Source organism: Taudactylus pleione, unplaced genomic scaffold (genome assembly GCF_031769625.1).
Source record: "Taudactylus pleione unplaced genomic scaffold, aTauple2 ptg001472l, whole genome shotgun sequence".
Lineage (NCBI taxonomy): Eukaryota > Metazoa > Chordata > Amphibia > Anura > Myobatrachidae > Taudactylus > Taudactylus pleione.
This window is the reverse complement of record NW_028285870.1, coordinates 88,603-101,011: the sequence shown is the minus strand read 5'-3', so window position 1 is coordinate 101,011 and position 12,409 is coordinate 88,603. Positions and strand designations below refer to the sequence as shown.

General features: G+C 44.0%; 1 protein-coding gene across 1 annotated transcript in view; it reads left to right on the top strand.

The window, feature by feature from the left end:
- LOC148442529 (uncharacterized) overlaps positions 1-11,741 on the top strand; it is a 63,803-nt gene extending 52,062 nt beyond the window's left edge. The window contains exon 7 of the mRNA XM_088463845.1: positions 9,200-11,741. Coding sequence (XP_088319971.1) covers positions 9,200-10,110 — 911 coding nt within the window. The 3' untranslated portion in view covers positions 10,111-11,741. The remainder of the gene's footprint in view (positions 1-9,199) is intronic.
- The last annotated feature ends 668 nt before the right edge of the window (positions 11,742-12,409 follow it).

Genomic DNA, 12,409 nt, shown 5'->3' with positions numbered 1-12,409 from the left:
CTATCTCATACATCAGGAGCCATCAGCCTCTATTATACTCCTGCTCTCCCCTCATGTCACTGTGTATTACCAGCCCAGAAATCTGACCAGTCTCCTCCCCACACTCTCTGGTGTATCTCATACATCAGGAGCCATCAGCCCCTATTATACTCCTGCCCTCCCCCTCACATCATGTCACTGTGTGTTACCAGCCCAGAGATCTGACCAGTCTCCTCCCCACACTCTCTGGTGTATCTCATACATCAGGAGCCATCAGCCCCTATTATATTCCTGCTCTCCTCCTCTCACATCATGTCACTGAGATTTGACCAGTCTCCTCCCCACACTCTCTGGTATATCTCATACATCAGGAGCCATCAGCCTCTATTATACTCCTGCTCTCCTCCTCACATCATGTCACTGTGTGTTATCAGCCCAGAGATCTGACCAGTCTCCTCCCCACACTCTCTGGTGTATCTCATACATCAGTACTCTCTCTGGATGCTAACCTGTGTTATACTCCGTAACAATTGCATTCTCGTAGAAATGCTGTTTGAGGCAAGCTGTATACTAGCACTATCACTACCTATGCTATTACATGTAATATGCGTGATATATGTGTGTGAATTGGCATGAAGCTGAATATTCACAAATTGTTTCACTTTCTACACCTATCCTGGTTAAGGGCACCCATGTGACTTAGAAAGATTATGTTCCCCTCTCTTTATAAACCGTAGAGGTGCAAATTATTTTCACCCACACTATTCACCCTCATTTTGATGGTACAGATAGAACAATTCTTTGGAGTGCGGGTGTCACACGGGCTGCAGTGGCCGTTCCAAGCTTTTACATTTCAGCACAAAGTGCACCACCATTTTTAAACAGAGCTTTAGCAGTGCCTTCAGGTATAGACATCCCGGGCTGCAGTACCTGAGTTACCAAAAGCCTGGTGTATGTACAAGCACAGTGTAAACAATTATAAATATCTAAGAATAGAAGTAATTAAATATTAATATGTGTTCAATGAATTGTGTACCTTATTTCCCTGACGGTTCAGTGGGGATCTGGAGACCTCCTGGGACTGTTGGCTACTCAGGTCCCCTTTAAAGGGAACTGGAGTGCTGGTGGTCCTGTGGAGAATCCCCCATTTCTGGTAGTCCAGTTGGGAAGCTGGCCCAAAGCCCAGCATGACCTGCAGCTGCACTCAGTGAGTTGCCGGAGAGTCTTCCCCTGCAGCCTCCTGAGTTTGAATGAACTCGCAAGATACATTACAGAATTGGAGTTCCTGCCAGTCCATTGCTGCAGTGGAGCCCTAAGGTCTTGTGCATCAGTAGTAGGGATTCTGCTACCCAGGATTTGTCTATTTACTCTCTGGAGCCCATTTTTGGCCAGAAAAAAAAGCTGTGCCGCTTCTCCCTGGCAGCTTGGACCTGATTCCAGATTTACACCAATGCAATTGCAACTGCGATCTCTCAATGAATCGCATTTGCGAAAATATGCTAAGATCTTCCACAGCTTACCTGAGCATAGAGACGCCCACTTCTGCCTTCTCATATCCGCCCGACAGCGTGCATCAGCGAAAACATGGGGAACATCGACGCAGATCGGGCAGCCATGCAGCTTCTGAGTGAAGTCTGACCTGTCTCATACACTGCGTCTCTCCTGACATGCTGAGGGCTCTCATGCTGCGAAGGAGAGAGCAGTGGCTAATATATGCACGTCCATGACATGGCGTTTCAACGGTCCCGAAATGCCTTTGTTTACCTAGCCACCACCCACAAACGCTGACTAACTGTCATTCACTTTTTGCGAGGTAACCCCCTGTGGGTGTGCAATCGCAAATGAATCGCTGCTCATGCGCAGTATGGTTTTCACGAATGCGTAATGTTTAAAGATCGCTCAATCTACATAAATATCGCAATTGCTTAAATCTCGGAATCAGGCCCAAAGTATTGAAGCGTGAAATCTCTCCATATAAGTACATGTAAACCATGCATTCACCTGGGCTGGTTTAAAAGGATGGGGGCTGATAAGCCCCCTGTGTACCACGTATATAACGGGGCTCTGTGAACTCAAAAAGTTGTATTTCATCTGATCCCTGAAGAACATCTTGTTTACCGTTTGCTCCCGATAAGCTCAATTGAGAAAAATTATCCTTTTAAGGACATATTATTGGAGTTAATAAACATCTACCTGTCTCCAAAGACATTTGCATCTGCTCGTATCCTGTGACTACCAGATAAATGTCAAACACTTTTCCATTGTCTGGCTGTCCAGCCCAGTGTTTCCCAGCTCAGCCCTCTGCCCAGTACCGTAGCAAACTGGTTCGCAGTAAGTGACCAGTGGGAAAATAGCCGGCACCAGGAGGTGCTGCAGTAGTGTGACCACACATAATGAGAAGTCAGCGGTTCCAGGGGCCGGTGTAGGAGGTGGTGGCAGCACCAAACCTTAGGGTACACTAGGGAGTAGTCAGTAATAGGCATCTACTGGTGGCAAAAGGGAATCGCTATACCCCAGTAATGGTGAAGTAAGCACACTCGGGTCACTCAGGGAGAGTAGACCCCTCCCTGCTCCCCCATTCTGTGGCTGGTGGTAAATTCACCTAGTCATAGACAGTTATATGGAAATCTTTCTACCATGTATAACTTGCATGTTTTGTTTTGCCAGGGTGAGACATTAGAGATACGGGTGTTGCGGTTCCCAAACGTGTGTGGCTGCCGGCATGGTCGGTCAGATTACTGGCCAGAGTAAACTAAATGTTTTCACCATTGATGGCCAGTGGACCTCGGCCACGATTCTTACCCGGTAATGTGGTTACCAGATTATTGAGTCTGGGCACTGGTGTCCTAGTGTTACTTATCCTCTGCTTAATCGTGTAAAGGACCAAAGCTTATTCTCCACCATGCACCATGCCTTCTCCTTGTGCCTTGTTTTGTACTGACTTTCCACTTTGGTTACTATTCTATGTCCCAGACCTTTGACCTCAATCAGACATGTAAGGATTATTTGTCTACGATTGTTTCACATTTATAATCCTCTATAGATAGCATTTACTTTACTTCCTATTGACAATAAGAGAAAGTGCTTTACTATCAGGGGGTCGTGGCCCAGTGTTCAAGATGAGCCCTGGATCATCTTGGCCTTAAATGCTGTCATCTTCCTATATAGATGTGACAGCTCGGATGTCTTCTGTCATTACAATTATACCCGAGAAGGGCAAGTATCTATTCTGCTATGGGTGTTACTGTGCCATCTCGCTTCTCAATGTGGATCTAATATAGTTATGTAATATAACAAGCTGGAAACCCTGTTACCTTCTACCCATTAGTCACTGAGACCAGTTGTGATCTCAGCTGTGGTCTCCTCACTTTAGAAAAACATTGGGCACTTGGTATAATTTACATGGCTGACGTCAGGGCCCTTCCTGCAGTGTTGCTCTCTACTCATGCAGTAATGGCCTTTCATCCTAGACTGGGCTTTCTCAGCTGTTTTTCTTGGAGATTCAGATTCCACAGGTTCCTCCCAAGAGGAGAGAGAATTTATGGATTTTGATTGGGAGGATGCACCAGGATGGGAGGAGGATGCATCTCCTAGTATTGGTGTCCGAGAATCAGTTGGTACAGTTCGCCAAACTCTAAATATTCAAGTAGCAGAAGTTTTTGAGGCTTGTAGTTCTTCCTTGTTTAAGTGTAGAAAGAAGCAATTATTCGCTTTCCCGACCTTTTCAAATTTTTCTGATATCTTGGGGGAGGCTTGGCTTAATCTGGATTAACAGTTTCAGGTTTTCGAGAGGTTTAGATACTCTTATCTCTTTGCGAGCGAGAAAACCAAGGTTTGGAAAATCCCGCCCGTGTGGTTACTCCTATAGCCAGGTTGGAGAAGGCTGCGGTCATTCCTGCGGTACAGTCAACTTGAAGCATCAGACAGACAGGAAGAGTGAGGTCTTGCTTAAATCTTTGTTTTCTGTCACTGGCACTTCTCTTCTATTTTGGCAATTGCCTGGGTCAAAAAGACAGCCTGGAAAGAACAGCTGGCGTCTGGATTACAGGCAGAAGGAGATACTTTGGAACTCCCTTGCCTTGGTCGATCAAGATACGTGATGCTTCTAATGCTTCTGTTTATATTGGAGATGCTTTTCTAGAAGCGGCTTTGCAACAGTTATGTGTCACCGCCTCAGCGGTGTTTTCTAGAAGAGCTATTTGACTCAGATCATAGGACAGTGACCCAGAGTTAAAGCATACTTTAGAGGTTATAGCTTTTGAATGGAAATTCTTCTTTGGTCTTTAACTTGCTAAAATTGTAACTCAGGCTGGAGAGATAAGGACCCTTAACTTCCAGTTTCAACTCCTATTACGGAGTCTTTCAGAGGCATATCTGGTTACTCTCGTAGGGGAGTCTTCATAGGCTATGCCGCAACTAATTCTCAGCGACCCAGGCCAGCAGAGAAACAGACTACATACTATTTTCGGGGGGTTTCGGGAGGTCTGGCTCCTATCTGTCCCAGACTTTTGGGTGAGCAGCATTGTGTCCAGAGGATACATCCTGGACTTGGCAGGTCCCATGCCCATGAGGTTTTTTTGACACTGCTCCCTTTCACAGTCCATCCAGACGGACAGCCATTTTGGCTGCTCTACATTCTCTCTCAGATTCTAGGATTTTTGTTCTGTTTCCTTTACGCCAGCAAGGTCTCAGAATGTATTCAAACTTCTTTCTGGTAAGCAAGCCAGACAGTTGCTTCCTTCCGCTTTTGAATTTGAAACTGCTTAATCCCCGTCTCTTTCTTGCAGAATTTAGGATGGAGTCTCTGCGCTCATTCATCAGTGCAATGAATGATGGGGATTTTTTAGCATCATTAAAGATAAATGATGTCTATCTTCATATTCCCATTTGGAAGCATCATCATAAACTCTGCATTGGGAGTCCTGCATTTTCAGTTTCAGGCCTTATCATTCAGATTGTCCACTGCTCCTAGGATTTTCACGAAAGTCATGGCTCACATGGTTTCCTTGTTGAGGCGTAGAGGAATCACCATCATTGCTTAATTGAATAACATTCTGATAAAGGCCTTTCACAGGTCTTGATTCTACAGCATCTGCAGATGGTGGTGGACACCTTGGTGGCTCACAGTTGAATCTTGAATTATCCCAAACAAAGGATGGTTTTCTTGGGCCTCAAGTACAACACTAGATGTAAAAGAGAGTTTTCCTTCCTCTGCAGATTCAGGACCTTCAGTCATTACTGAGGTTGGTTCTTCAGCTGTCTCACATGTCTCTTCTACAGTGTATGTGACTCCTGGAGAAAATGGTGACTTCCTTCGAAGCAGTACCATTTTCCAGGTTTCATGTCTGGACTCTACAGAGCCAGATTTTACACTGTTGGTCCAGGACAGGATTCTGTCTGGACAGGCAGCTCTTCAAAGTGTCCCATCAGATGCACCAGTCACTTCTGTGGTGGCTCCATACCCCAAATCTGTCCAAGGAATCCCCGTTCTCGGAAATTGGCTTTTAGCTCATCACAACAGATGCCAGCCTGACGGATTTGGGAGCGGTCACTTTCAGTGTATTTGGGCCGACACAGAATCCACTCTATCCATCAACATCTTGGAGTTGAGTGTGGTCAGAAACACCCTGGTCCAAGCTCAACAGGTCTTACTGTGAAGGCCTTTTCAGATACAGTCAGACTATGCCACTGCTGTGACTTAAATCTACAAACAGGGCGGGACATGGAGTCGTCAAGCAATGATGGAGTTGTCTTGCATCCTTTTTTGGGGTGTAACATTGGGTTCCTGCCATTTCGGCCATCCACATTCCTGAGGTGGACAACTGAGAGGCGGATTTCCTCAGTCACCTTATGGTAAATCCTGGGAAATGGGAACTTCAGCAGGAGGTGGGTAGTTGCCTAACTTAGATCTCATGGCCTCCCAGTTAAACAAAAATCTTCCTGTGTACAGAGCTCACAAGAAATCCCTAGGCAATCTTTGTGGATGCCATGATGGCACCTTAGTCCTTCCAGCTGGGATACCTGTTTCCACCCCTGTCCATGCTGGCCAGAGTACTTCAGTGGATTTGATGGTAAGGTCTGCCAGTACTTCTCGTAGGTCCAGACCGTTCTCTTTACAGTAGTACACTCTCCTTCAGTGTATGCTGACAGTGGTTCCTAACCAGCTTCACCTCTGACAATACCTGCTGTGTCAGTGCCCGTCTACACCCAGATTTGTTTTGTCTGGCTTTGATGGCACGGTTCTTGAGACCCAGATCTTAAGAGCTTGTGTTTTTTTTTCCAGGCGAGCTATCCAGACCATGAATTCGGCTTGCAAGCTACTCACTTCCAGAATTTACCATCGTATCTAGAAGCTTTACATTTCATGGTGCAAGCAACAGTGTCTCTCGGCTGCTGTCTTTAGATTACCATGTCTTTTGTCTCTTCTCCTGGACACCTGACTCAGGGATTTCACCTTTTATCTCTCAATTGTCAGGTCTTGACTGTCAGTTCTCTCATTCCAGAGTTACAGGCCTATTTTCAGGGTTTAATTCGAATTCAACCTCTCTGCATAGCACCACTCTTCAAAGGCCTTGCTTTGAACCTCTTGAGACCATGGAGTTGCGGTATCTTACATGGAAGGTGGTTTTTCTTTTCACGCGTCTCAGAGTTGGCTGCCTTATCTTGTAGGCCTCCCCTTGTCATTTTTCATTCCGACAGGGTGACTTTACGGACTAAGCTTTCCTTTTTTGTAAAGGTGGTTTCAAAATTCCAGTAAATCAGGATATTGTTCTCTCTGTCTTTCTGGGGACAGCTTCGTCCTCTCATGTCACCTCTTTATGACTTTTGGATGTTGTCCATGCTTTACGGATTTATATTATACATCTTCAATTCGGTGTATGGATTCCCTTTTGGTCTTGGTTGATGCCCCAAAGAGAGGCTAGAAAGCATGCAAGTGTTCCATTGTGAGATGGATTATCTCTACTATCCGTCAGGCTTACCTGTCTTTGGATAAGCCTTTCCAACTTTCCTCAAGGCTCATTCTACTGCAGTCAGGGCTTCTTGGGCAGTTCAACATGGAGCCTCTGTTGAGCAGTTCGCAGAGCAGTGACCTTATTCTCTATACATACCTTTACCAAATTTTACTGGTTCCATATTTTTGATTCCAGTGACACTAGTTTTGGGTGTAAAGGTTTACGTGTGGCTCTTCCAGACTGCACCCTCCCCCCTTCCCTGTTAGTCTTGCTTTGTGACAGTCAAGACTACAGTGTCCACTAGATAGGATGTAAGAGAAAATTGGATTTTTGTACGCACTGTAAAATCCCTTCCTTGTAATCCATCTGAAGTGCCTAATGTCATGGATAGGTGCCTAGTATCGTGTAGGACCCCCTCTAGCCTGGTGAAGTATAGCAACTCGACGTGGCATAATTACCACAAGTGGACGGAAGACGTCTGAAGATATGTTGACCCTAACTTCCCACAGCTCCCTGATATTTGTAGGTGTAGGATCTTGGGTGAGAATGGACCTCTTCACCACATCCCATAAATGCTTGATTGGGTTCACATCAGGCAAATGTGGTGGCCACACCATTTATCTTAACTCTCCAGAATGCTCTTCGAATCAATTCTGGAAAACTTGGGACAGATGACATGGTGCATTATCCTGCTGGAATATTCCTTCTTTGTGGGGGTACATGAAGTCCATGAAGGGCTGCAAATGGTCATCAAGCTATGCAACATAGCAATTACCAGTCAATTATGTTTTTAGGTGGACCAGCGAACCCAACCCATGCCGCAAGAACACGCCCCACACAATTATGGAACCACCACCAGCCTGCACTATGCCTTGTTGACAACTGGGGTCCATGGCCTCATGGGGTCTGCACCACACCCAAACCCTACCATCAGCCTAAAACAACTAGAACCGTGACTCTATCCAAAATATGTTGGAAAGCCAATATGATCCTGTATTTGAGATCCGAACCACACATCTCTCATAGATATATGATAATACATAATCTAGAGGATATAAAGCACTGGATATAAAGTTTTTGGGTTATAATTATGTTTATTGATTCTGAGCTTAACAGTCCTATTTTATTACTTTGTGACATCTTTGTGACTCCTCCCATATACATACATATGTTCCCTCCCTAGGTGGGTAAGGGAATGCCTAGTTACAGCTCTGTGTGACATCCTTGTGGATCCTCCCAGATACATACATAGGTGCTCTCCCTAGAAGGCTGAGTAAGGGAACGCCTAGTTACAGCTCTGTGTCATAGACACATCTTTTATGTACCCTCCCAGCTCTGGAGTGTCCTCTTAAATTTTAATTTATACCCTAAGGGTTGATGAAACCCCTATATCTTCATGGGTTGCAGGAATAGGGTACCCTTTGGCACCACCCAAAACCGATCATCTCTTCTTAAAGATGGTCCACGAAGAGGGTAGGCTCCTACAGAAAGTACCCTCACAATGGTCGATAAGACATGTAGTTGCTTAGACTTGTAAGAGGAAAGATTTGGTAGTCTCCAAAGTCTTAAGTCCACATGCAAATGGGGCTGTCACAACTTCTTGGCACAGGTATCTGCAGAGGACTTATGGAAGGCTGCAGTTGTTCTTTTTCACTCTTCACACACCCCTTGGATTTAGCCAATACTGGAGATACACAATGTGGTAAAAATTCTTCAAGTTATGTAACATTAATGTGTTTCACTGGTTTATTGTTTCATATGCAAATTATATTAACTTAATTGGAACATCCCATTAGTCCATAGGTTCTCAAACTCGGTCCTCAGGACCCCACACAGTGCATGTTTTCCAGGTCTCTTCACAGAATCAAAAGTGAAATAATTATAACCACTTGTGGATCTTTTAAAATGTGTTAGTGAGTAATGAGTACACCTGTGCACCTGCTGGGTGAACTGCAAAACGTGAACTGTGTGGGGTCCTGAGGACCGGGTTTGAGAACCACTGCATTAGTCATTAAAAGAAAAAAATATGTTGCCTGATAAGATGGAGTCTTTAAAGAACTCCATGGCAGACCAATATCTCTTGTATGTGTGTATAATTTTTAAAACTATAGTCACCTAAGACCAGAAAGGTAGGGAGGAGACCAGTGATAGATCTTCCAGAGTGTGAATATTTTCCTGTCTGTCTCATGTGGATTTAACCCACTAGATATGGCTGCCGCAGGTTCTTCAAGTAACATCATTTGCTTCTATGTATTTATTCCATGTAGATGAATGGAACAGAATAAATATATTGGCTGGACATCCAATTTTATCTCCAGATTGTGAAATAGAAGATAAAGACATCATACAAGATTCTCTTGGAGAAGACCATGTGAGCCCAATTATACATCCAGTGCCTCACAGTGCAGTTATATCATCTGTTACCTCTAACCATGAGGAATGTTCTGATAACTCAGATATTGGTCCATCTATCACAGTACTTAGACTAGATAAGATGTTTTCCTCGTCTATAGATGCCAAATGTTTTACACAGAGCACAACGCTTATTACCCATCAGCCAGCTAAGGCGAGTGAGAGGCCATTTCCATGTCCCGAGTGTGGGAAATGTTTTACACGGGAATCATATCTTGTTACACATCAGAGAAGTCACACAGGGGAAAGACCATTTTCGTGTTCTGAGTGTGGGAAATGTTTTATACGGAAATCACATCTTGTTAGACATGAGAGAACTCATACAGGTGAGAAACCATTTCCATGTTCTGAGTGTGGGAAATGTTTTACTTGGAAATCAAATCTTGTTACACATGAGAGGACGCACACAGGTGAGAAGCCATTTTCTTGTTCTGAGTGTGGGCAATGTTTTGCACAGAAATCAGATCTGTTTACACATCAAAGAACTCACACAGGAGAGAAGCCATTTCCATGTTCTGAGTGTGGGAAATGTTTTAGTAGGAAATCAAATCTTGTTATACATGAAAGAAATCACACAGGTGAAAAGCCATTTCCATGCTATGAGTGCGGGAAATGTTTTAAACACAAATCAGCTGTTGTTACACATGAGAGACGTCACACAGGTGAGAAGCCATTTCCATGTTCTGAGTGTGGGAAATGTTTTACATATAAATCTTCTCTTGTTGCACATCAGAAAAGTCACACAGGTGAAAAACCATCTCCATGATCTGAGTTTGGGAAATGCTTTAAGCCGCCTACACACTAGACAATATTTTGAACGATATTGTTATAGCTCAATCATTCAAAATATCGGCTAGTGTGTATGCACACACTGATATGCGCGCTTCCGCTGGTCGTTTACGATAACCCCAGTAGGCTGTACATGCGTCCCAATCTGCTGTTATCGTGGGCATGGTCCTGCTCCCCCCCCCCACTGTCGTCGGCCGTTGGCAAGCCCGGCGGGGGTGCCAGCATCGGCAAGTGTGTATGCCGGGACCCCCGCCAATGACGATATCGCCGCATACACACATCGTGTAGTGTGTATGCGGCTTTACACAAAGAGTGATGTAGGGTAAATCAGTGAATGAACAGTTTCAGGTTTAATGCTGTAATCTTAAATTTCAATGCATACGTTCTTACATTAGATTTATTGACAATGTTTTATTTATGTAAGTCATATTATTCATTTACTGGACTTGTCTGTTCATTTGCTAGTTTTGTGTGTTAATTCACTGGTAATTATTGCACCTCTCCTGTTTTTTGGTTGTAAAATTCTAACTATTCCTTCAATCTTTAAACAAAAAAATTATTTAAAAAATATACATAGTAATAATGATGGCGCGCATCTCACAATAGTTTTGTTGTATCTTTTACATACACTATCCCCTTAAATATAAGAATTCCCTTATTTTTTCATTTAATGGACGATTCACCTTAGTAAAAAATGTAAACAATCAAAACTTAGGGCCTGAATCAACACGGATCATGGCTGCGTAATTGCACGCAATGAAGCTGCGAAATTATGCTAATGCCCGCCACCGCTCAGCCAGCATAGAGACGCCCACTGCTGCCTTCTCACATCCGTAATACCTCTTAGTCCTACATAAACATTGGTAACATCGGTCCCTCACACACAATTACAGCAGCCACGACCTGTCTCAGAAATTGCAAGTCTCGTCGTATCTGCGTACATAATCGCAGTGTGAGTGCCGCGCATGCATCTGCAATGGCTAACAAAAGCACGATCCGCATACGCAGTTGCAATTGCGATCCGTGCTGAATCAGGCCCCTAGACAACAAAAAGGTTGACATAGAGATAAGGTCGAAAGTTAAAACATAGACACAGTCAAAATGTTGCCATTGACAAAGCTGGAATACAATAATCCAGCGAAACGCGTTGAGCCTTCTTTGTTCTGACTCCTGGATGTTAGGTGTGTGCATCGATGGACTTATACTTTCCTTTGGAACTATAACTTGCAGAGCATGATGATCACCGTGCGGACTTTCCCTCGCCCCGCTACACTACACTTGTTATGCTAAAGGGTTTGGATTGGAACAGACATTACCACGGAACGGTAACATATTGCTGCTAATTACTCTGCTTTGTGGAGATAAGGAGAGTGTCCAAGCACCTATTACATTGGAGCCTAGAGGCTAATTGCCCCTATCTTTTAGCTCTTTACCTGTGGCCACTGACATTTTGAACTTTTTAATATACAATTGTGATAGTTGAATAAATGACGTTGCTTTTTTTTCATTTTGAAACCTGTCCATATTAATTTTTTATATATTATTTATTCATGAGGGCTGGTTTTCTATTTATAGCCATTGAAAGAAAATATGTCGACAGGGTAAAAATGTCGACAGTTAAAATTTAGACACGGTCAAAACCTTGACAGTTGCAATACAGACAAATCATAAGGTTGAAATCCAAAATATAGACACAGCTAAAAATACATTTATAATGTCAATAATCACAATAAAATAACACAGCTGCTGCCAAAACCCAGTGTTGGAGACGCACAAGTGTTAAATCTAAAAAGTTAAATCTAAAAAATACCCTCTGTGTTGCCTCCCCCCAACCATAACCAGCCCTGGACCTCTCAGCTGGTTTCAGAAAATTAAGCGAAAAAAATGGCGTAGGAGTTCCAGCACCAGTCTGAAACAGTTGGGGGTAATGTTGTAGCAGGGAGACACATGGGGTGACCCTACTATAACGTTAACCAGTCTCAAACTGGTCAGTCCAGGGCTGGAATCCCTCGGAAAGTCAGCACCCATCAAAAAATTGGCTCCCTCCTCCCAAGGGACATCCAGCCCAGCACTGTTCGTTGCAACCCTGGGCAGTGGGTGCGGGGTTAATGGTGAATAAAGAGTTAATATTATTCTTTACAGGCGACCTACAAGTCCTAGCAAGCCTGCCTCGACATGATGGCACTTGTGGAACCACAAGTACCAGCATGCCCGGACATTAAGGGCCCACTGGTACCTGTAGTCTGCCTGTAAAGAAAATCTGAAACAAAAGACAA